The 26,810-nt window shown below is 42.6% G+C and overlaps 1 protein-coding gene across 1 annotated transcript in view; it reads right to left on the minus strand.

Annotated features, from left to right (window-relative positions):
- The window catches only part of PCSK2 (proprotein convertase subtilisin/kexin type 2), a 253,984-nt gene that overhangs the window by 58,462 nt on the left and 168,712 nt on the right, over positions 1–26,810 (minus strand). Inside the window, exon 5 of the mRNA XM_069768745.1 lies at positions 23,450–23,487. Coding sequence (XP_069624846.1) covers positions 23,450–23,487 — 38 coding nt within the window. The remainder of the gene's footprint in view (positions 1–23,449; positions 23,488–26,810) is intronic.

Below are 26,810 nucleotides of genomic sequence, written 5' to 3' on the forward strand. Positions count from 1 at the left end.
TGGTTTGGGGTCCCCACCTGCAGAACCACTCCTATATTGAGTGTGTCTTGATAATTGCCAATAATTTCAATCTGTTGTCTATTCCATTTGCACAACAGCATGTGAAATTGATTGTCAAACATTGTTGCTTCCTAATTGGAAAGCTTAATGTCACAGAAGTTTGATTTACTTGGAGTTATAATCTGCTGTTTAAGTGTTCCCTTTATTTTTTTGAGCAGTATATATATATACAGTATATATGTATATATATAGAGAGAGAGAGAGAGGGAGAGAGATTTACTTATATTTTGATAATTTCTCCTTTTTTATTTTTAGTTATTTTACTGTGTTTTCAATACATTATATATGAAAATATACTTAATTTATTATTTAGTTATTGTCATTGTGAATACCTGGCAAACAAGGCACATCTTGAAGAAATATTTTACAATTCCAGATAGGTGTAACAATTTCTACATTTTATTTTCCATGAAGAGGAAACCTGCTCTGGTCTGTCAAGCTCATCCATGTGTTATATGGTTGGTCATTCATTGGAATGGACGGCATGTAGTACTAGATTTCTTCTATTGATTTCGGGAAAATGTATAACTGGCTACAGAGAAATCTCCAACAACACCAGTACCCGAGGTGATCAGTTGATTAAGTTATTGCCAAATCGGTCTCAATTTTAAAATTAAGTCTCTTTAAACAGGATGGCCATTCCCTCATCTCTGGCATTAAATTATAAGGTTTGCGTCTCATAGCGCATGTTTAAATTGTACATTTCCAGCATTTAATTTACCTTTTAATCTCTCACAGTGGTTTTCAGTGGGTGGAATCTGCAGTTTACAGGAGTGGCACACTGCATTCTTGACTCCTTGACTGCAAATCTCAGTATGGAGGATAAATCATATTCTGGTATATCGGGGACTCTTCTTTAAGTATGTGAAGAAGTGATGGTAGTCACATACGAGGGTTATTATGTGTCCCCCAGGATGCGTTTGGAGACATCCTGAATCCGCTGGAGCGTTTTGTAATCACAGCCACAGCTGTGGATATAGTGCAAAATAATAGTAAGCTTGGACTTGTGAAGCTATTTGACAAAGTCATATCATCATATCTGACAGACTGAACATTCAGTGTTTCCCCTCTCCCACACCACCTCCTCACTTCGCACCTTGTCAGTCGGTGTTCCTCAAGGCTCTATTCTAGGACCCCTACTCTTCTCCATCTCCACCTTCCGCCTTGGACAGCTCATAGAATCCCAAGGTATGCAGTACCATCTCTACGCCGATGACACGCAGATCTGCCTATCCGGACCTGACCTCACCTCCTTACCAAAATCCCGCACTGTCTGTCTGCTATTTCAGCCTTTTTTTCTGCTTGCTTTCTACAACTAAACATGGACAAAACAGAATTCATCATCTTTCCCCATCTCACTCTACCCTTCCATCAGACCTATCCATCAATGTCAATGGCTGCTCATTTTCCCCAGTCCCACACGCCCGTTGATCCTCGACTCTGCCCTCTCTTTCAAGCCACATATCCAAGCCCTTGCCTTCTCCTGCCGTCTCAAACTCAAAAATATTTCCCAGATCTGCGCATTCCTTGACGCGATACCACAAAAACACTAGTGCATGCCCTTATCATCTCCCGCCTTGACTACTGCAACCTCCTACTCTCTTGACTCCCCTCTAGCACTCTGGCACCACTCCAATCCATCCTACACTCTGCTGCCTGACTAATCTACCTGTATCCCCGCTATTCCCTAGCCTCTCCCCTCTGCCAAACCCTTCACTGGCTTCCTATCGCCCAGAGACTCCAGTTTAAAACCCTCACAATGACATACAAAGCCATCCACAACCTATCTCTTCTATACATCTGTGACATGGTCTCCCGATACCTACCTACATGCAACCTTCGATTCTCTCAAGACCACCTTCTCTTCTCCCCTCTCATCTCTTCTTCCCACAACCGCAACCAAGACTTCTCCCGTGCTTCCCCCATACTCTGGAACTCTCTACCCCAACACATCAGACTCTCGCCTACCATAGAAACCTTAAAAAAGAACCTGAAGACTCACCTCTTCCGACAAGCCTACAGCCTGCAGTGTTCCTCAACCTACTGAACTGCCACACAACCAGCTCTACCCTCTCCTAGTGTATCCTCACCCATCCCCTGCAGACTGTGAGCCCTCACGGGCAGGGTCCTCCCTCCTTATGTACCTGTGTGCCTTGTTTTTTGCTCATGTTTAATGTATTTGTCTATATTTGCCCCATATTCACATGTAAAGCGCCATAGAATAAATGGTGCTATAAAAACGTATAATAATAATAATAATAATAATAATAATAATAAAAAGTCAGATTAAGAAAACTTTATATTGGCTTTTTTTTTTTAAAGATCTGGAGGAAGGTAGTGGGATGGACCATTTCCCTCCTGACTGGGTCTTACAAGTGGCACATGGCCAAAGATTACATTTAAACCCGCAGGAAAGTGGCGGATTTGGTCAGTTTAGGTTCATGTGTTGCAGAGCTGAAGGTTCTGAGGGTGCCTGGCTGTGTGAGGTGAACACAGTCCAATGCCAGAGATCTAAGTAAAGCCAACACCGCACTTGAGATTCCTACAGAAGTGCAGGTGCCAGATACCTGGGTAAAGCTGACACCGCACTCGAGATTCCTACAGGAGTGCAGGTGCCAGATACCTGGGTAAAGCTGACACCGCACTCGAGATTCCTACAGGAGTGCAGGTGCCAGAGACCTGGGTAAAGCTGACACCGCACTTTAGATTCCTACAGGAGTGCAGATGACAAAGACCTGGGTAAAACAAACACCGCACTCAACCGGCTGCGATTCGGATATAAAAGGTCAGTGTTTAATTTGTGTTTTTGGAAAATAAAACCTTTTTATTTTCATTGTACTGAACATGCCTGGGTTGCTGCCTTGCTACTTTGCTGGCGCAAAACCTCACTTTTTTAGATTATGCAAATGCTGTACAGGGTTTGGGGATATACAAACTAAAAATGTTGATTGGAAAGAAAATGCTCATGAGCGAAATGGTGGATTTGATGAATATGCACTATATAGTAATTAAGAGGATTCATTGTGCATTGAGTCATGGACGTGTTAGTTATATGGCATGATGTCAACTGATCTATCAAGGGTGGGCTATACGTTACATGTACATAGAAGGGTCTTTACAGCCAGAACTGTATGATAACTCTGTCATTTTCTTCTCTTCAGAAAAATGTGAATAATTTAGGGTTATAGGACCCCTTAAAATGCCAGTTAGCTGCACAAACTGGAAATGTGCATTTTGGGGTAAATTCAGTAGTTTCATATTGGTGCAGGACTCCCTTCTGTATTTTGGGCTCGATTCATGAAGGTATTATCTCCTGAATACTAGCATAAAACACCTGTAAATATCAATACAAATGTTATTGTTTGATCAAACTCACCCAAGAAATTCATCAAAAATTGTCACTTCACTTACTCCAGAAGTGTTACTCCAGGCCCCAGACCCCAGTGATAAGATGGACCTAATGCATTAGGAGTTGTGCACCTCTTTATGAATGAGATGCATCTTATTCTTGCATCCCCATCATTAACACTGACCTATGAAATGCCTATCTTGATGAATCAGGGGCATAGTTTTCTAGAAAATTAGACAACCACATATTAGAGTAATTAAGTGTGGATACCTATGTTGGACTTTTAAAAACCTAAAAGATTGTAGAATTCGCTATGTAACTTCTATTTTGAACAAAAGCATGAATCATCCATACACAGACAAGATATATAGTGTTATTGTATTACTCTTTGAAGACCATCACTATACACTTTATTGTATAGCCACATCCTACAAAAGTTTTGAACAAGGTAACAGCTATTGAAAAATATTCTCTCATAGAATAAAAGAAGAAAAGGACATTTCTACAGTTCAACATCAATCAGAAATATCTTCCACACTATGTTATATAATGAAAAGGTATAGAATTTTCCAATAAAGGATCTTACAAAATATCACTACTTTAAGATCACTTCTTGCAGTCATTCAATGGAAACACTTATTGTTTTCAGAGCATATGATTCTGAACCTGTATACACAGCTCGACGGTGACCCAATATGGTTTTCAAGCTGCAACCTTGCTTACACTTCGAATTGTAAAATTCTATACCTTAGCGCTAGGGATGAGTGGGCACTAAAATGCTCAGGTGCTTGTTGCTCGAACAGAGCAATTCCTAATAGACACATCCTCATTTCGAGTAATAAGTCAATGGGAAAGCCGAGCTTTTTTTTTATGGCAGACTCTACAAAGAGGTCTAGGGGCAGTTAAAATGGATGAGAAAAAATGGAAGACGACCCCTGAAAGCATCTCTGACTCCCAGATCACTGCTGAGAACAATAGTGTCACACTTTTACTCCACTCTAAGATTTGACAATGAAACATTCAAAATCGAGGAGAAATTAGAGTTTACAGGCACAAAAATGTTAAGAAACACTTTTCCTGTATAATGGCGTGTATATAAGGCAAAATTTAAAAAGGATGTAAAAAATATAATTTAAGTAAACCAAAATTGTTTGTTTTCTACAAAAAAATAGGAAACTTCAGTTTAATTTATGAAGGAAGCAAGAACTGACAAAAATAAGGGACTCAGATACACCCTGTATTAGACAAGGAGGGCCTTATACACATTATGTTCAAATTGTCATGTAATAGTGCTCCTAGACTCAAAGGCTAGGCACTTGGGAGGGGTATATACCAAGGAAACGTACAGACCACAGAATAGTCTATGGGTGAGCAATATAATACGGATATGGGTATGTGCACACGTTGAGTAAAAGTTCTGCATCTCTTGGCAGGAAAATGCAGCTGCAGAAACAGGCGATTTAAGTGAATTTTTGCTACGTTTTGGGGGCATTTTCACCTGCATTTTTTATTGATTTGAGTGAAATGCAGAGACTTGACATGATGCAGATTATTTTCTGCACCAAATCTGCAAGTCAAAAATGCTCAACGTGTGCATGACACATCAGGTTTTCCGCTTCAGGTTTTGTCAGAAATCAGCGCAGAAAAGAGGCAAGAAAAAATGTACAAAATCTGCAACATGTGTACACAGCCTAAATTTTTTAACAAGTTTCTTGAGGGTTACATACCAACAAAATGTACCCAAGAATACGTTGTTTATTATTAATTGTGCGTTCGTTCGCAGCCCGGGGTCCACTGTGCAGGAGGAACCTGCTGCTAGCAAATGGTGGCACTGTTTGGCGGTATAGACTAGCTCTGTTACTCCACAGAGTAGCTGTGAAAGGAAAGCACTGCGCCCTGTTAGCCTCACAGGAGCACAAGCTTACTGCCAAGCTGATAGCAGTCAGTGGTTATGCAACACGCAATCTCCTCACCGGAGAAGCCGATATTCTAGGGGCTTATTTCAGCCGGGTCCCTGAACACACTCATACAATCTCCTCACCGGAGGTGCCGGTATTCTAGGGGCTTATTTCAGCCGGGTCCCTGAACACACTCATGCATAACCACACTGGCGCAAAGTACATATATGAATTGACACTAGCGCATGGCCGTGCGGCCATGCGAGCCTTATATAGCTGCAGCAAGTAAAAGACCTTCCTAGAAGGACCACTGAGAGAGTGCCATACCTGAGCATGTGACCCTAAATCTCCACTGAGAGATCTTGCCCTGGGCATGCTCAGTGTGCAAAGCAGGATTTAATCCTAGCACTTGAAGGACCTTCCAGAAAAGGACCAATGGACTTAGCTGCAGTATCTGACCATGTGACCCTCGATCTCCACTGAGAGGTCTTACTCAGGGCATGCTCAGAACGAGAAAAGCAGGACTTAGTCTCAGAAGCGTCTGCTCACCGCTGCCCAGCACTGACTTCAATGGCAGAAGCCGGAGAAGCAGCAGTAACTCTTTGTACAGAGTGGGACTGAGCAAAACGCTGGGACCGATGTCTCCGCTGAGCAGGCTCTACTGCGGCAGGAGAAGAATGGGAGACCGCAGCGGAGATGGCCCGAGATTACCCCTGTGCAGAGGCGGGAACTCGACCCCTAACATTATCCCCCCTCCTAGGGCCTCCCTCTCCTTGGGCCTCGCTACGCTTGAAGACGGCAATGAGCTGCGGAGCACGAATGTGCTCAGCAGACTCCCAGGACCTGTCCTCAGGACCATAACCCTTCCAATCCACCAACTAAAATTTTTTACCACGTACCACCTTGCACCCCAAAATAGCATTCACCTTGTAATCGTCTGTAGACGAACTCGGTGTCCCAGCAGATGACTCGGAAAACCGGGACATGTATACAGGTTTCAAGAGGGACACATGAAAGGTGTCGGTGATACCCAGGCGTGACGGAAGGGCCAAACGATAGACCACAGGATTAACATGTTCGAGGACCTTGAAAGGGTCCAAGTAGCGAGGTGCAAACTTGGTGGACTCAACTCGCAGCCTGATGTTATGGGCGGAGAGCCACACCAAGTCGCCAGGAGCAAAGGTCGGAGCGGGGCGCCGATGTGCATCGGCGGAGGACCTCATTCTCTCCTTGGAGGCCCGAATGGCATCCTGAGTGCGGTCCCAAATATCCCGTGCCTCCACAGCCCAGTCTGCCACCCTGAAGTCGGCGGAAGACACGGGCATAGGCACAAGTACCCCCGGATGCTGACCATAGTTGAGGAGGAATGGGGTTTGTCCAGTGGAGTCGGCTACGGCGTTGTTCAGTGCGAACTCTGCCCATGATAGCAAGGATGCCCAGTCATCCTGCCTGGCTGAGACAAAATGTCGCAGATATGTGACCAAGGTCTGGTTGGCCCTCTCTACCAACCCATTCGTCTCAGGATGATATGCTGAAGAGAGATTTAACTCAATGCTGAGAAGACGACAGAGCTCTCTCCAGAACCGAGACGCAAACTGGGGACCCCGGTCACTGACAATTTTGTCTGGCATACCATGTAGGCGGAAGATGTGTTTAATGAACAACGCTGCCAAGGCCCGTGCAGAAGGTAACCGTGGTAGCAGCACCAAATGCACCATTTTTGAGAAATGATCGGTGATTACCCAAATGATGGTACAGCCGCGAGACTTGGGTAAACCCACAACAAAGTCCATCCCGACCATCTCCCAGGGCCTGTCTGCCACCGGCAAGGGATAGAGTAACCCAGCTGGCCGTTGACGAGGAGATTTATTTTTGGCGCAGGAGACACACGCCTGAATATAATCTCTGACGTCCCGGACCATATGTGGCCACCAGTACGTCCTCGCCAGCAGCTCAGATGTCCTCTTTGTCCCAAAGTGTCCACCCACCCTGGACGAATGAGCCCAAGAGAGAACCTCCAGTCACAAATTAATGGGCACAAAAGTCTTGCCCGGAGGCATAGACTCTAGCGAAACAGGTGCTACGGTTCTCAGGCTCTCTGAAGGGACAATAAGCCGAGGCTCCCCTTCCTCCTCTTCAGATGACACAATAGAGCGAGAGAGAGCGTCAGCATGAATGTTCTTCTCCCCAGCGAGAAAATAAAAAGTGAAGTGGAACCGGGAGAAGAACAAGGACCATCTGGCCTGGCGAGAATTTAGCCGCTGGGCTGTTTGCAGATATAACAAATTTTTGTGGTCTGAGAAGACCTGAAAGGGAAAACGAGCCCCCTCCAAAAGATGTCTCCATTCTGAGAAAGCAAGCTTCATCGCTAGCAACTCCCTGTCACCAATGGAATAATTCCTCTCCACAGGTGTGAAGGTCTTGGAGAAGAAGAAGCACGGATGCTTCCGACCTTGAGCATCCTTTTGGAAGAGGACTGCTCCTGCACCAACGGAAGAGGCATCCACCTCCATTATGAACGGCTTATCAACATCGGGACGATGTAGGATGGGAGCGCTAGCAAAATGGGACTTAATAGAAGAAAAGGCCCTGGAGACCTCTTCTGACCACAATTTGGCATTTGCTCCCCTCTTGGTGAGGGCTACCAAGGGAGCTACCAAAGTTGAGAAGTGGGGAATGAACTGGCGGTAATAATTAATGAACCCCATAAAGCGCTGCATCGCTTTAAGAGAATGGGGTTCTTGCCAGTCCATCACAGCCTGTAGTTTGGCAGGATCCATACCCAATCCCAAGTAATGTCATCCCAGTAAAGTACCTGTAATGATGACTAATTTCATACCTTTATATTATAAATCCATGCCTCTGGTGTCTCGTAATCCATCTTCGAATTCTTATGCCAATGCCGTTCAGGTCTCTCTCCATCATTCTCCTACTGGTGCTGGCCTTATGCTAGTGATTGACAGGTCACTCTTCTCTGTGACCTGCTCCTTTAGCTGACATCTCTCGCAGGCATAGTCATTCCTGTGAGCGGTGCATGCGCAAATGAATTGTTTGGTTTTCACAACATTATAAGGACATTAGTGCACATGCGTTGCCTCTGCGAATGAATGCCCCTATGCGAGATGTTGGCAGGGGTATCAGGCCAAAGAGAAGAGTCGTCTGTCGTCGACCACTGGCAGGAGATTTTCCCTGGAAGGAGAAAAGGGAGTGAGACCCGGAGAGCTGTAAGCGCTTGGGCTCCTGCCTTTGCAAACTCATTCGCATCAGAATTCACTGATGGATTACCAGAAAACAGTGACACAAACTTATAATATAAAAGTTTGGAAGCAATCATCACTACAAGCACTTTTTATGGTGATGACATTACTTTGGAGTCTAAAATCCTGCTAAGAGGTTCCTTTTACAGAGCTTTTCCATCCGTAACAAACTTTTGGCAAGCAGTGCAGTGTGTAATTTACAAACAGATAGGATGCGGATGTCCAATCCATTTCGAGCAGTTGTTACAAAACGTCAAGGTCTCTCAATAGCATATTGAGAGAAATGGATGAAAATCAACTTGGTAATTCACCGCTAGTGTGCAAATCGCATACTTGTGGTCGAGTGACGATGACTTGAATTGGGTAGCAGAGCCGAATCCTGACATTGTGTATATTATACCCCGTTAGTATTCAGCAAACTGCCATGCTTGCTAAAAGTTTTCCCCCCTCCCAGGGAGGAAAATCCCTATATTAGCTTAGCAAACCATGGTGCTCTTTTTGATTTGTGCAGGGTGGCTGTTCTCATTCCCACCCTGATGGCTACATTTGTATGTATACAGACACAAAAGTTATTAGCAATCGTTACGCTGGCATGTATAAGCCTGGGAACCTATAGTCCATTTAAAGACATTTTCAATCTTACTGACAAATGACAATCTTTAGGTTCCAAGTGCATTATAATGATAAATGTGACACTCCACTTTGTCATTCAGAAGAATCATTGCCTAGAACAGGATTATACGCATTTAAAAAAAAATCCCTAGCATTATCAGCACAAGAAAATGTCTTGTATTGAGCAGATGGAAAACGAGGACTGTTTTCCAATGAATGCCATTTTCTTGTTAAATTGAAAAACATGAAAAATACACCTCTCAGAATTCACCTTCTGGCTTTCAGTAGATCCTCTCATAAAAGCAATTTACATGTGAGAAGAAAGCAGCGCCAGGAAAGTCAGCTTACTCAACCTCTAATAGAAAAATAACAGTGCTATAAATATTAGTTTGAGTGTTCGATGTATCAAACCATTGTGAAATGTGATTTAGTTGCTACTAGTGTTGAGCATTCCGATACCGCAAGTATCGGGTATCGGCCGATACTTGCGGTATCGGAATTCTGATACCGAGTTCCGATACTTTTGTGGTATCGGGAATCGGTATCGGATCCATATTAATGTGTAAAATAAAGAATTAAAATAAAAAATATTGATATACCCACCTCTCCGGAGGCCCCTGGACATCACCGCTGGTAACCGGCAGCCTTCTTTGCTTAAAATGAGCGCGTTTAGGGCCTTCCATGACGTCACGGCTTCTGATTGGTCGCGTGCCGCTCATGTGACCGCCACGCGACCAATCACAAGCCGCGACGTCATTCTCAGGTCCTAAACTCCTCATTCTAGGAATTTAGGACCTGAGAATGACGTCACGGCTTGTGATTGGTCGCGTGGCGGTCACATGAGCGGCACGCAACCAATCAGAAGCCGTGACGTCATGGAAGGCCCTAAACGCGCTCATTTTAAGCAAAGAAGGCTGCCGGTTACCAGCGGTGATGTCCAGGGGCCTCCGGAGAGGTAAGTATATCAATATTTTTTATTTTAATTCTTTATTTTACACATGAATATGGATCCCAGGGCCTGAAGGAGAGTTTCCTCTCCTTCAGACCCTGGGAACCATCAGGATACCTTCCAATACTTGGTGTCCAATTGACTTGTATTGGTATCGGGTATCGGTATCGGCGATATCCGATACTTTTCGGGTATCGGCCGATACTATCTGATACCGATACTTTCAACTATCGGACGGTATCGCTCAACACTAGTTGCTACATATAGATTATCAATTCTATATTGTATGTATTTCTAACAGCACAATTATCATTCATTTCAGATATGTCAGCACTCAGCAGTAAAGATGTTCTCCAAAATGTTCTAAAACTGGAGTCTCCACCAAGAAATGTATTAAAATAGTAAAACTACTACTACTTACCTACTCAATTCCCTGCAGCTGCTTTGGTGGTCTCTACAGTTATGTCATCAAAGCCACCATTCATGTGACCAATAAAGCCAAATACTGGCCATAGTTAAAGGGGATTACACTACTGTTAGATGACTGGGGATATGACACCCTGTGTTCGGAAGCCACATTGGAAGGTTGAAGGTCTGTCTTTTCTTTCTAGATGTACATCTGATTTACAGCTTAGCCCCATTTACGTGAGTATAGCTGAGCTACCATACCAGTCAACAGCATAAAATACGTTATCACTGACTGATAAAAGTCAAAGGTACCAGGTGACTTCGCTAAAAGAGCCTTGCCACCTCATCCGCTGCATAGATTAACATCGGCATGACATACAGATACGCAATGTGTAAAACTGTATATCTAAAATCTTCCTGCAACTGCCAAGATTGGAGATAACTCTGATTCACACAATTTAACCCCCAAGATGCCATCACTTCTCCGGTACAATCATATTGTCATTGGATTGTCTAAAGTTATATATATATATATATATATATATATATATATAGTGAGGCAGTGACCCCTGTTACAGCTAGGGGGCGCTGTATAGTTCCCTAAGAATACACACAGAGGAGTAAGCCATGGGAGTGCATGGCAGTCACAGGAGTAACTGTGTTAGTGGTTAGTGAGACAGTGACCGGCATCATTGTGAATGGCCGGTATGTGTCACAAAGGAGATCCTCTGCGCTGTAAGCCAGTAATGTTGTTGTTCTGGGACCTGTAGTCCCACAAGTGTTTGTGTAGTTGTAAAGGGAGGCTTACAGGGTTAGTCAGAGAGCTGGGCGGGTCTGGCTAATCACACACCTCCCACCTGTGGGGGTGGCTATAGGGATATAATGTGACTGTGGAATGGTCACATGGTCAGAGTGTATGGACCTGAATGGTCAGTGTCAGGTCCTGGATGGCCTGTGTGTTGGAATGTCCTGGGAGTAGGACTGGATTCCTGAAGAGCACATGGAGAGGCCATAGACCTGAAGGCCTGTGTGTTGGGAGGTCCACTGTGTGGACCAGATCCCTGAATAGCACATGGAGAGGCCTGTGTGTTGGGCGGTCCTGGGAGTAGGACGGACATTGTGAATAGCACATGGAGAGGCTATGGACCTGGATGGCCTCTGCGTTGGAGTGTCCTAGGAGTAGGACTGGATTCCTGAAGAGCACGGGGTGAGGCCATGGTCCTGCAGAACCTGTGACAGCTACTGTGTTGGGGAAGCTACCATTCTTCTGTGTGTCTGGAACTGTCAGGTGGCCTGGTGAGCAAGGCATGGTCTGGGATGGTGATCCCAGTTAGTTTCCCTGGGAAGAGGACTGATGAAGAGTCAGCGTGTGGAGCAGGAGCTCCTGTAAGGTAACTCCAGATAAAGGGGGTTATGAGCAGATGATTATCTGTCAGTGGAACATACTGTTAGTGCCAATGATATTCCTTGGAACTGTGTGGTTTCCCATGGTAACTGGACGAAGTGAGGTCTGGCGTGTTTAGAGACTGCAGTCTAATGTCATGTAATGCTATTTGAGTGAAGACATTCATAAGGCGCACGGACAACCCCGGGAACTGGTCAGAAGAGGACTGGCAGGTGTAGTGTCTGTCAAATGAAGGAAGACATGTACTATGAACTATATGTGTGTGATGTGTAACATGGCTGTTTATGATGTGTAAATAAACCACATGGACTGTTTAATGGAGAAAATCGTGCTTGTGTGACTGAAGCCTGTTGCCAAGCGAGTGTCCCCAACACATGAAGTAAGTGCTATCTTAAATATATATAAATATATATATATATATATATATATATATACTAGATTTCACAGCGCACGCGCACACTGCCCTCTTTGATTTCAGCCAATCCTTCTGCTCTGCTCTATTCCTCTGGAGGACCCTGACCCGAAAGGTATGCTGCCGCTCTACTTATCAGGCCGCCTCTTCCTCATGGCGGTGCATGATTATCATTTGTCTTTAGCAAGTGACTCTGGCCCTCTTGTCTCCTAGCGGTCTCTCCAGTCTTTCTTCCGTCTGACCTTGTGAATTGTCTTGCACCTAACCCTTGTCCCTCTTTTGGTTTTTCCTTTAGTCCTGGCCGACAATTACCTCCGTCTCTTCAGTATTCCTGTGTTCCTGCTGTTCCAGTTTGCTGTCTTACCCTCGTCCGTGTTCCAGTGTCTTCACCTAGTATTCCAGTTTGTCTCTCATCTCTCGCTGGCTCCCGTGTCTTTTCTATTACAGCCTGCCTCTCTGATTTGTCTGTCTATTCCTGCATCTCCACTTAACCATTCGTCCCGTTTATTTTTCCATGTCTTCTGCCATCTATTCTATTCCCTTCCTTGGGTCCCAGCTGCCGTAGCAGTAGTCTCCCCTGGGCCTGCTCCTAACACTCCCTGTATTTGGGGTGGTCTACCTGGTCTACTAGCCCTGGGGAGGTTTGCTGTCGCGGTCCAGTGGGTTCACCCTTTAGAGTCTTTCTAGCCCTAACAATTATTTTTGCATCACTTTATTCTGAGGGCTATAACTTTTTTATTTGTTCGCTGATGATGCTGTATGGCAGCTCATTTTTTGCAGGACAAGATGACGTTTTCAGCAGCACCAGGTTAATTTTTATCCGTCTTTTTGATCGCGTATTATTCCACTTTTTGTTCAGCGGTATGATGATAAAGCATTGTTTTTTGCCTTGGTTTATTCTTTTTATTTTTTTACGGTGTTCACTGAAGGGGTTAACTAGTGGGACAGTTTTATAGATTGGGTCATTACGGACGCGGCGATACTTTTATTGCATTTTTTTTATTTTCATAAAGAAATGTATTTATTGGAACAATATATTTTTTTTCTTTATTTAGGATTTTTTGTTATTTTTTTTTTTACTTATTTACTTTGTCCCAGGGTGGGACATCATTGTATAGTGTCAGATCGCTGATCTAACACTTTGCAAAGCACTGTATCAGATCAGCGATCTGACAGTCAGTGCAGGAGGCTTGCCGGCGTCTGCTCTCAGTAGGCGCTTGCAAACCACCTCCCTGCAGGACCCAGAAGGACCCCACGGCCATTTTGAATCTGGGGCCTGCAGGGAAGAGAATGGAGGAGACCGTTGGAACAACATGATCACATCGTGTTGTTCCGAGGGTCTCAGGGAAGCATGCAGGGAGCTCCCTCCCTGCGCAATGCTTCCCTATACCACCAGAATGCTGCAATCATGTTTGATCACAGTGATCCAGGGGTTAATGTGCCGGGAGCAGTCCATGACCACTCCTGGCACATAATGCTGGATTTCAGCTGTGACAATAAGCTGACAATCGGCTGCGATCGGCCACGCTCCCCCCGTGAGCGTGGCTGATCGCCTATGACGTACTATCCTGTCCATGGGAATTAAGTCCCAGGGCACAAGGGCAGGATTGAACAGTACAGACCAAAAGTTTGGACGCACCTTCTCATTTAAAGATTTTTCAGTATTTTCATGACTATGAAAATTGTACACAAATGCTCATGCTTGATAAAGATCTTTTTCGCATCATGGCAGAATAAAGATATTGGATTCTTTTATCAACTGGACTGGATGCTGTTCCTTTTACTTTGAAGACTGTTTATTTCCAATTGGGTCGTTGGACTGGAGCGTTCATCCCACTATTGATGTGCTGTCGGCTGCCTCTACTATATAATTGTTTAAAGGTCACTTCCGTCTGTCTGTCTTTCTCTCTGTCTGTCTGTCTGTCATGGATATTCATTGGTCGCAGCCTCTGTCTGTCATGGAAATGCAGGTCGCTGATTGGTCTCGCCAGCTGCCTGTCATGGCTTCCGCGACCAATCAGCGATGGCCACAGTCCGATTAGTCCCTCCCTACTCCCCTGCAGTCATTGCCCAGCGCCCACTCCATACTCCCCGCAGTCAGCGCCCGCTCCATACTCCCCTCCAGTCACCGCTCACACAGGGTTAATGCCAGTGGTAACGGACCGCGTTATGCCGCAGGTAACTCACTCCATTACCGCCGCTATTAACCCTGTGTGACCAAGTTTTTACTATTGATGCTGCCTATGCTGCATCAATAGTAAAAAGATCTAATGTTAAAAATAATAAAAAAAACCAAAAAACCTGCTATTCTCACCTTCCGTAGTCCGACAATGCGCTCGCGCCTGCCGCCAGCTTCCGTTCCCAGAGATGCTTTGCAAATTAGCCAGAAGACTTAGCGGTCTCTCGAGACCGCTAAGTGATCTGGGTAATTTCGCAATGCATCCTGGGAAAGAAAGATGGCAGCAGCCGCGCGCGCATCACCAGAGGTTCGCTAGATCTACGCTGGATCCCGCCAGGTGAGTATATAACTAATTTTCATTTTAATTATTTTTTGATAACAGGGATATGGTGCCCACACTGCTAAATACTACGTGGGCTGTGTTAGATACCGCGTGGCTGCTATATACTACCTGGCCAGTGTTATATACTATGTGGGCTGTGTTCTATACTGCGTGGGCTGTGTTATATACTACATGGCTGCTATATACTACGTGGGCAGTGTTATATACTACGTGGCTGTGTTCTATACTGCATGCTATATACTACGTGGCCACTGTTAGATACTATGTGGGCTGTGCTATACATTACATCTGACAACCAGGAGCTGTGACCGGCAGTAAAAAGCTTACATCCGGTCACAGGTGTCAGCTGATGAGACAATACTACTCCCGTTGGGTTTGTTCTAATATTTATGACCAGCATGGCAAGACTGACAGCTACGGGCTGCAACCCTCGGCTGTTAGCTTTATCATGGCTGATTATCAAGAATAAATCATTTAAAATTAAAGCATGGGGTCCCCCCAATTTTGACATCCAGCCAAGCTAAAGCAGACAGTTGGGGCTGAAATTCTCAGGCTGGTAAGGGGCCATTGATATTGCCCTACCTCATCTATTAGATGTGTCAATTCTGACGCTTTGCCCTGCTCTTCCCACATGCCCTGTAGCGGCGTTAGGTGGGATCCATATTTGTGGGATTGATGTCACCTTTGTATTGCCCAGTGACAACAAGCCCACAGGTTAATAATGGTCAGATGTCTATAAGTCTATAGTAAAATACAATATCTAATATGACTATGAAAAAAAATACAGTGAATACAAAAGTTATGGCACTTGAGGAAAAAATGGCTTTGACTTTGATTCTGAAATTGTATGAATAATATTTCCATAATATTTTGTGATATACAGTAAATTGGGCAGGACCAGAAGTATTTACATTTTTTCCCAGCTTTGACATTTCCATTTTTATAGGACTTTATAGCATTATTCAGATCGTTAGTGTCCATCAACTGCTCAGCAATAAATGTGAATTAGGAGACAGAAGTTATTTTCAGAAACCATTAATCTACAGAATTTACATAGCCTTGGCAGCTTTTATGCGAACGCTATTTAACATGCAAAATGGATGACATGAACACAAAATCTTGGAGAAAACTCGAAAAGGACTCTATTTATCTGTATTTTATTCCCATGATTATAAGGACAGTGATGGCTTGGCAGTCTCTGAAAATTATGCAACTTTTCTGCTAAGCATAATAATGGCTTTCCTATGTAGTAACCACTTGGTGCTGATAAATAATAGTGCTTGAAGATCTAAATTCTTTGCACTTCACATTTCATTTGGCTTAGTTGAGCTTCGGTGCAAGCTTCTTGAATAGCTTAATCATAAATGATAATAGTTGAACACTACGATGCCCGCATCGCATCTGCTGTGGCAGTAACCAATGAAAATTATAACTTTTCTAAAATGAAAGCTATTGTCATCTAATTCACATGCGCTTTGCCGCTATCTATAATTATGTACCGTATTTTCCGGCGTATAAAACGACTTTTTAACCTCTGAAAATCGTCTCAAAAGTCGGGGGTCGTCTTATACGCCGGGTACGGTGTGTGCAGGGAGCGATCCTGGATGTTCCCAGGGTCTGAAGGAGAGGAGACTCTGACAAAAACATCGGATTGCACTTGGACCAATGTTATGCTATGGGGTCTTGCACATGTCTGATTTTTTTCCTCGGACAGATTCTGAGTATGACATTGGAGTGTCTGATTTTTACAGACTGACAGAATGGAGAAGATGGAGAATTTTTTTCTGCATCTTCTCCTCATCTGAGGGAATTGGATTACACTGTGCTCACGCAGAAGCATCAGAGAGCAGGCTATTCTCATTCTGCATAGCCAGCTTGCTTCCACATAATGCCTTGCAGCTGTACGCTCAACATTGGTGAACCATACTATCATACCTTGTGTATTTGTGATCAGTACCTGGGTCTTGAGATATCCATGCAAATTTATTTGCTGATACTATAAATTTTGGAGAAAATTTGTCGAAGCTGGTGAAGTCAAATATCAAAAGATGTGCTCATTTCTATTATCCAGTTATATACTTAAAGGGAACCTGCCATGAACTAAAACACTATTAACCTACAAATATGAGGTTATTCTGCAGGATAATAGTGTTTAGAAAGCAATGCTTTAGAAAGCAGTGTAGCCACCGTATTGAACACCCAGTGTCACGGGTGTGTCAGATGCAACAGACTGTCACTCTGCATCTGGATCCAGAAGGTCTCTGCATTTGACATTACAGATGCCTCCTTAATCCTTCTGACTCTTGGACTCAGCGGCAACCTCCCTCTGGCTCTAGTTAATGCAGCTGGACCTGGGTGTTTATAAATCCCCAGTCTGCTGCAGAGAGTCAGCTGTGATATTCACTTTTGTGAAGGCTTGGATCTATAATAGTCAGCTAACATCCACTCTGGAGCTGTTTGGGGACGTTTGGTGTTACCTCTCTGAGTCTGCTCAAGCTAAGTTCACTCCCCTTGTCTGTCTACCTTTTTGTCTTTAGTTTACAGTGGGAACTTATCAGTGCACATCCCACCCCCTCCTTATCCAGGTATTAGCTCTAGGGAGATACAGGGCTAAGGTTTACTGCTCGGCAATTGGCGAGGAACCAATTTAGGGACAGTAGGGCAGGTAGGATGATATTAGATCTACTTAGTGTTCTCCACTCACCCTTACCTTAGTGTCTGGCCTTCCTTCCCCTCATCCCATCATGTTTCACTTAGTCTTTCCCACATTGCGCATGACACTCGGCTAACAGGTGGTAATTAACTTTATTTCTCCCAGAAGCCACCAGCTTTCAGTCATAGAGGTGCAACTTAACTTTAGTCACCGGTCATTTCATAGTGAGTGGTGGCTGTAAACACTATCCAGCACTGACTGACAATCAGCTCAGCAGTGCATCAGTACAAAGCCAGCTGTACATCAGTGCTGGGGGATGGTTAAAGTCATCACACACTATGTACTGAGCAGTGATTGAAGTTGCACCTCTATGACTGAAAGCCGGAGGCTGCTGTGAGGAATAAAGTCAATTTCCTCCTGGCAGACGGCTCTTCAGTGCAGCATTCACACAGCTTTAGAACAGTATTAAGCAGCAGATTAACCCCATATCATGTTAACAGAGTTTTTGAAATGACAGGTTCTTCTTAAGGATTTCTGTATTATAGAAAGCACTGCCTTTTTCTTTTTTTTTTACAGCTACATTCACGAAGTGTCATAGTTTGCAAATGTAATCTTATCTTTTATTTATAATCACAACACTTGTTGAGAATTCAAAAATGGTACTTCAAAAACTAGTCATAATCTTGAGTAAGATGTACCTAATTTATTAATAAGCACTTGCCTCTAAAGCCTCATTCAGATGTTCGGCATGTGAGAAAAAAAGATTTAAATCTGATTTTCATCCTTTTATTGTCTGTGAACCCATTATTACCATTAGTGTGGCATTTGTTTTTCTCACATGCAAAAAGAAAATTACAATATTCTTCGATCCATTAAAACCATAAAAAATAGACATCATAACGATGCCACACATTCTTGTGCTGTCCGTTATTTTCATTGACCCATTGCTTCCAGTGGGCAAGTTTGATCTTACCTGGATCAAAAATAGACATGTCTTTTTTTTTGTGACTTTTTTTTGAAGGTACTTGGTATACAAAAAACACTGTCATGTGAACATTCCCATAGAATTATAATAAGTATGTCATATATCCATGAAAAACTCGGAGAGAACATGTACTTGAAAAATGGACATTTCAATGTGAAGAATGTCCAGGAGCCTTTCCCCCTTTTTTTTGCCTCTTCTGTTCAACTTCTTTGGGGGATATTGGAAAGAGGGGTGCAAGATTTGAAAAGGTAAAACAGTTTTGCACAAACGAGGTATTCGCCAATATTTGGATTTTTTCAGTACTTAACCCCTTCGTGACATGCGCCGTACTAGTACTGCGCTGCCGGCACTGCATTAGTGCCAGCAGAAGTACTAGTACGGCGCACCGATCACCGCGGTCTCGCGCTGAGCGCCGCGGTGATCGGGTGTGGGTGTCAGCTGTATATGACAGCTGACACCCCGCAGCAATGCCCACGATCGGCGCTATCGCCGATCGCGGGCATTTAACCCCTCTGATGCCGCTGTCAGTAGTGACAGCGGCATAGAGGGGGATCGCGCAGGGACGGGGGCTCCCTGCGCTCTCCCACCGGAGCAACGCAATGAGTTCGCGTTGCTCCGGTGACCTGGAAGGAGTCCCCGGATCCAAGATGGCCGCCGGACTCCTTCCGGGTCATGAAGTGACCTGGCTAGCCGGCACCTGCTGAGAGCAGGCGCTGGAGAGCCAGCTAAACTGCATTTCAGATCGTTGATCTGACAGTGTGCTATGCACAGTGTCAGATCAACGATCTGATCTAATACAGAGATGTCCCACCCTGGGACAATGTTAGAAAGTTAAAAAAAAAAAAATAGAATGTGTAAAAAAAAATAAAAAAAATAATTTCCCAATAAATCCATTTATTTATGTAAAAAAAAAAACAAACAATAAATGTACACATATTTGGTATCGCCGCGTCCGTAACGACCCGCTCTATAAAACTATCCCACTAGTTAACCCCTTCAGTGAACACCGCAAAAAAAAAAAAACAAGGCAAAAAACAACGCTTTATTATCATACAGGCGAACAAAAAGTGGAATAACACGCGATCAAAACGACGGATATAAATAACCATGGTACCGCTGAAAACGTCATCTTGTCCCGCAAAAAAAAAGCCACCATACAGCATCATCAGCAGAAAAATAAAAAAGTTATAGCTCTCAGAATAATGCGATGCAAAAACAATTATTTTTTTATATAAAATAGTTTTTATTGTGTAAAAGCGCCAAAACATAAAAAAATTACATAAATGAGGTATCGCTGTAATCGTACTGACCCGAAGAATAAAACTGCTTTATCCATTTTACCACACGTGGAACGGTATAAACGCCTCCCCCAAAAGAAATTCATGAATAGCTGGTTTTTGTTCATTCCGCCTCCCAAAAATCGGAATAAAAAGCGATCAAAAAAAGTCATCTGCCCGAAAATGTTACCAATAAAAACGTCAACTCGTCCCGCAAAAAACAAGACCTCATATGACTCTGTGGGCCAAAATATGGATAAATTATAGCTCTCAAAATGTGGTGATGCAAAAACTATTTTTTGCAATAAAAAGCGTCTTTTAGTGTGTGACGGCTGCCAATCATAAAAATCCGCTAAAAAACACGCTATAAAAGTAAATCAAACCCCCCTTCATCACCCCCTTAGTTAGGGAAAAATAATAAAATGTAAAAAAATGTATTTATTTCCATTTTCCCATTAGGGCTAGGGTTAGGGCTAGGGTTAGGGCTAGGGTTAGGGCTAGGGTTAGGGCTAGGGTTAGGGCTAGGGTTAGGGTTGGGGTTAGGGTTTCAGTTATAATTGGGGGTTTCCACTGTTTCGGCACATCAGGGGCTCTCCAAATGCGACATGGCGTCCGATCTCAATTCCAGCCAATTCTGCTTTGAAAAAGTAAAACAGGGCTCCTTCCCTTCCGAGTTCTCCTGTGTGCCCAAACAGTGGTTCCCCCCAACATATGGGGTATCAGCGTTCTCAGGACAAGTTGGACAACAACTTTTGGGGTCCAATTTGTCCTGTTACCCTTGGGAAAATAAAAACATAGGGGATAAAATATCATTTTCGTGGAAAAAAAAATATTTTTTATTTTCACGGCTCTGCGTTATAAACTGTAGTGAAACACTTGTTGGTTCAAAGCTCTCACAACACATCTAGATAAGTTCCTTGGGGGGTCTAGTTTCCAATATGGGGTCACTTGTGGGGAGTTTCTACTGTTTAGGTACATCAGGGGCTCTGCAAATGCAACATGACGCCTGCAGACCAATCCATCTAAGTCTGCATTTCAAATGGCGCTCCTTCCCTTCCGAGCTCTGCCATGCGCCCACCCGTGGTTCGCCCCAACATATGGGGTATCAGCGTTCTCAGGACAAGTTGGACAACAACTTTTGGGGTCCAATTTGTCCTGTTACCCTTGGGAAAATAAAAACATAGGGGATAAAATATCATTTTCGTGGAAAAAAAAATATTTTTTATTTTCACGGCTCTGCGTTATAAAGTGTAGTGAAACACTTGTTGGTTTAAAGCTCTCACAACACATCTAGATAAGTTCCTTGGGGGGTCTAGTTTCCAATATGGGGTCACTTGTGGGGGGTTTCTACTGTTTAGGTACATCAGGGGCTCTGCAAATGCAACATGACGCCTGCAGACCAATCCATCTAAGTCTGCATTTCAAATGGCGCTCCTTCCCTTCCGAGCTCTGCCGTGCGCCCAAACAGTGGTTCCCCCCAACATATGGGGTATCAGCGTTCTCAGGACAAGTTGGACAACAACTTTTGGGGTCCAATTTGTCCTGTTACCCTTGGGAAAATAAAAACATAGGGGATAAAATATCATTTTCGTGGAAAAAAAAATATTTTTTATTTTCACGGCTCTGCGTTATAAACTGTAGTGAAACACTTGTTGGTTCAAAGCTCTCACAACACATCTAGATAAGTTCCTTGGGGGGTCTAGTTTCCAATATGGGGTCACTTGTGGTGGGTTTCTACTGTTTAGGTACATCAGGGGCTCTGCAAATGCAACATGACACCTGCAGTCCATTCCATCTAAGTCTGCATTTCAAACGGTGCTCCTTCCCTTCCGAGCTCTGCCATGCACTCAAACGGTGGTTCCCCCCCACATGTGGGGTATCAGCGTACTCAGGACACATTGGACAATAACATTTGTGGTCCAATTTCTCCTGTTATCCTTGGGAAAAAAAAATTGCGGGCTAAAACATCATTTTGTGGAAAGAAAAAATGATTTTTTAATTTTCACAATGCTACATTCTAAACTTTAGTGAAACAATTGGGGGTTAAAAGTGCTCACCACACATCTAGATAAGTTCCTTAGGGGGTCTTCTTTCCAAAATGGGGTCACTTGTGGGGGGTTTCCACTGTTAAGGCACGTCAGGGGCTCTCCAAATGCGACATGGCGTCCGATCTCAATTCCAGCCAATTTTGCATTGAAAAGTCAAATGGCACTCCTTCCCTTCCGAGCTCTGCCATGCGCTCAACCAGTGGTTTATCCCCATATATGAAGTATCGACGTACTCAGGACAAATTGCACAACAACTTTTGGGGTCCAATTTATCCTTTTACCCTTGAGAAAATAAATAATTTGGGGCAAAAAGATCATTTTTTGTGAAAATTAATATAAATTTTTTTTTACGGCTCTACATTATAAACTTCTGTGAAGCACTTGGAGGTTCAAAGTGCTCACCACACATCTAGATTAGTTCCTAAGGGGGTCTACTTTCCAAAATGGTGTCACTTGTGGGGGTTTCCACTGTTTAGGCACATCAGGGGCTCTCCAATCGTGACATGGGCTCCGATCTCAATTCCAGCAAATCTTGCATTGAAAAGTCAAATGGCGCTCCTTCCCTTCCGAGCTCTGCCATGTGCCCAAACAGTGGTTTACCCCCACATATGGGGTATCAGCGTACTCAGGACAAATTGTACAACGACTTTTGTGGTCCAATTTCTCCTGTTACCCTTGGTAAAATTAAACAAATAGGACCTGAAGTAAAAATTTTGTGAAAAAAAAGTTAAATGTTCAATTTTTTTAAACATTCAAAAAATTCCTGTGAAGCACCTGAAGGGTTAATAAACTTTTTGAATGTGGTTTTGAGTACCTTGAGGGGTGCAGTTTTTAGAATGGTGTCACTTTTGGGCATTTTCTGTCATATAGACCCCTCAAAGTCACTTCAAGTGTGAGGTGGTCCGTAAAAAAATGGTTTTGCAAATTTTGTTGCAAAAATGAGAAATCGCTGGTCAACTTTTAACCCTTATAACGTCCTAACAAAAAAAAATTATGTTTCCAAAATTGTGCTGATGTAAAGCAGACATGTGGGAAATGTTGTTTATTAACTATATTATGTGATATAACTCTCTAATTTAAGGGCATAAAAACTAAGAGTTTGAAAATTGCTAAATTTTCATAATTTCCGACAAATTTTTGTTTTTTTCACAAATAAATGCAAGTCATATCGAAGAAGTTTTACCACTGTCATGAAATACAATATGTCACGAGAAAACAATGTCAGAATCACCAGGATCCGTTGAAGCGTTTCAGAGTTATGACCTCATAAAGTGACAGTGGTCAGAATTGTAAAAATTGGCCCTGTCACTTAGGTGAAAACAGGCTTTGGGGTGAAGGGGTTAATAAATGTCCCCCCTTATCCATTGATTACTATTCTCTAACTTCTATTTTTTTCGTTGGTTGAAGAGCTTGTTGCTAGATAAATTTCGCCCCATGTCATATTTCTAATTTTTATGCTACTTATCTCTATTAAAGTTACAACCATTGATAACGGTTGCAGTTAACAAAAGATCAGTAGTTCAACTCCTATGGCTGCGGCAGACTCTTTGATAATGAATGAACGTGTCGTCTACAAAAGCCTTTAAATGTTATAATGAACTTTATTATACTCACATAATTTGAGGCAAGATCTGGGTGAAGGTAATCTATTCCTGAAATCAAAAGACATTTATTAAACAAGTCTGAAAAATAACACATGCATTCTGCAGATAAATGAGGACAAGTGTAAGAAACTCAATGGTTTCCACCTGGCAGCTTAGGCGCTCAATTTATGCATAACACAAACATTTATCAGGATGGAAATGACAAGAGGATGGCATGAGTCGTGACCTCGGAAAGGCAAGAAATTGGATTGTTTTAGTGGAACTTGTAAATGGAAGTTAAATTGATAACTGAAGTCTTGTAAACGCCTCGCTCTTGTTTTTGAAATAGATTTAAATATAAAAAAAATTAATAAGATCATTGTTAGTCAAGAAATACATTAGTCTACTGGACTACACATTTTACAATACAAACTGTAGGCTTTCCTAGGGTAGGCTGCACCTATTTTATATATTTCACTTTATTTTATGCATAAGCATCGTTTTATTAAAGCTGTCTAATTTAAGATAGTTCAAACCTAGAATGTACCGTTTTAAAATGCGGCAGATTAAACAACATCTCTAGACTGTCTGGTCTGAATTTACACCAGTCATTAATTGGCTTACTTTGGTCAACTAAATTATGCCAAATTCTAGAACAATTTTGGAGCACAAGAATATGGTTTGGATGACACCTATTATTCAACCCAAAAGGTCACATCCATTTGTCAAGCATGTCAAGAAAATGTCTAAAAGAGCAAGAAAAATCAGCTCACCCAAGCTATAGCCATTATGAAGCACGGATTGCAAGGGACCACATGTGAATAACAAAGAAAAAAAAAGAAAATCCAGCTCCATAAAATTCCAAGTTATTCCCCAAAAATTCAAAGACAGCTAAAAAATTGATCCATATCGTGGATGGACACACGAACCCGTTTCTAAAGCACACAATGCATTCTTTATGAAAGCCTGATAATACATATTAAATGTGGTACAAGGTATGAAATATTTTTGGCATTTATAGCTAGTAAATCATCACAATCAAATAGGCAAAAAAGCAGAAAAAAGGACTCTATGTTGTCTTTAATTATTATATTAAAGCATATGGCGCCTCTGCGAGGCAATATCTTTTCCCCCAAGAAGTGAAGCTTTAGAAAGAAAACTCCATAGCCCCAATTCATCAAAGTTTTTATGCAAGAAAACTGATGTAAAAAGCTTTGGAAAGTTGCAAAATTTTTGCACAATAGGAGGCTGCCAAAAATGTTGCAGCTTTTGGCATTTTCACGCTATTTTTGCCCAGCTCTGACAAAGTGTATGGAGCTGCGGTGGGATAGGGCATGCCACCCTCTCTTCTGCTGTGTCAAATTCATGATGAGATGAGCAGTGAATTTACTCCAGTCATATATTTGTGGTGATGAGCACACAGAGGCGCACATCATAGTTGTGCCTAGCAGCCTGTAGAGATTTTTGCTAGCATGTATAGAACTGATATCACAAAAGGACATAGTCCTCAATGAAAATTGCAGAAAGTTCTCTAATCAATAGTCCACTAAAGTGTGGCCAGCTTTATTCTCAGTTAGATAAACAATTGAAACCAAAGGAGTGATCATTAAACTAGAAAAGAAAAAAGGCTAAAATTTGCGTACAAAATAGCTATAAGTGTTAGTGTACCAAAAATCTGCAACTGAGCCCTTGTACTTGCCTATAGATACCCCATTCATTCAGTTAAGACATGCCGGGCTCAGATAAGCTTCATAAGCAATTTGGTGATACAGCTGGTTGCCAACCTCAGGGAATGCCATGAGGCAAGACACTAAGGTTCTCAGGCAATATCCTAAAAAGAAACAACATTATTTTGGGGAGTTTCTTTTTGCATTAGGTAAGTATGCAATTTAGAGTTAAATCCTATCCATTATTTAAACCTGAGTGCACTTTTCAAATGATAATTTAAATAATTGGAATTTTAAATGAATATTTTTAGGCTGCTAGTTTAGCGGTATTGGCTATATTTAAAGGTATTTAATGTATTCAGATGAGTAAAAGATAGTGACAAAATTAAAATAGATAGGTGATGATAATAAAAAAGAGTAAGAAATAAAGATACATAAAAACAAATACATCAGCACGGGATATGCTAAGATGTATGCACAAATTCGACCTTTTCATATTTTCGACTCTGCAAAAACTCTAACTGTTTCTCTTATTCATTCTCGTCTGGACTATTGTAACTCTCTTCTAATCGGCCTCCCTCTTACCAAACTCCCCCCGCTTCAATCTGTCCTGAATGCTGCAGCCAGGATCATATTCCCTACCAACCGTTACACCGATGACTCTACCTGGTGCCAGTCATTACACTGGTTACCCATCCACTCCAGAATCCAGTACAAAACTATTACCCTTATCCACAAAGCACTCCATGGCTCAGCACCACCCTACATCTCCTTCCAGGTCTCAGCCTACCACCCTACCCGTGCCCTCCGTTCTGCTAATGACCTGAGGTTAACATCCTCAATAATCAGAACCTCCCATCGACAAGAATTTTCACGTGCTGCGCCAATTCTTTGGAATGCACTTCCCAGGTTAATATGATTAATCCCCACAGCTTTAAGCGTGCCCTAAAAATGCATTTGTTCAGATTGGCCTACTGCCTCAACGTATTAACCTACTGTAACTATCCCTGTGTTGCCCATTCAAAAACTTAAAGCATAGTCAGGTTCCTCACATCATGTTCTCATACGCTTTATGCATTTAATAGCCCTCTGTGTCTGTACTGCTACATACTTAGGCAGTTAACTGGTTCATGCAGCTTTACAAGAACACCCGATTCTTACACTGTGGCTGGTCCGAACAACGAAAGCAATTGTTACCATCCACCTCTCGTGTCTCCCCTTTTCCTCATAGTTTGTAAGCTTGCGAGCAGGGCCCTCATTCCTCTTGATATTTGTTTTGATCTGTGTTTATTGTTATGCTGTAATGTTTATTGTCTGTACAAGTCACCTCTATAATGTAAAGTGCTGCGGAATATGTTGGCACTATAGAAATGAAATTATTATTAGTATAATATGAAATTTGGGCTGCATTACTGCTATATTAAATATACTTATAAAATTAAGGTAGACAGAGAGCCCACAAGCCTGCGGCATACCTTTCTTTGATGGGACCCTAAACCTAATATTATTAGATTAAATCTATATGGATATCATGGGCACAAGGTAAGTATGCCAATTAGCACAGAAATTTACAGAAAACCTACAGAGAAATGAGTGCAAGGCATCAATATCCTTAAAAAAAAAAAAAATATATATATATATATATATTATGGAATATAATTAAAATGGTATTTTAAAAGGAATAGTAAGACACAGGATATACAAAAGCTGGAGAGCATGACAGTG

The sequence above is a fragment of the Ranitomeya imitator genome, chromosome 5 (genome assembly GCF_032444005.1).
Source record: "Ranitomeya imitator isolate aRanImi1 chromosome 5, aRanImi1.pri, whole genome shotgun sequence".
NCBI lineage: Eukaryota > Metazoa > Chordata > Amphibia > Anura > Dendrobatidae > Ranitomeya > Ranitomeya imitator.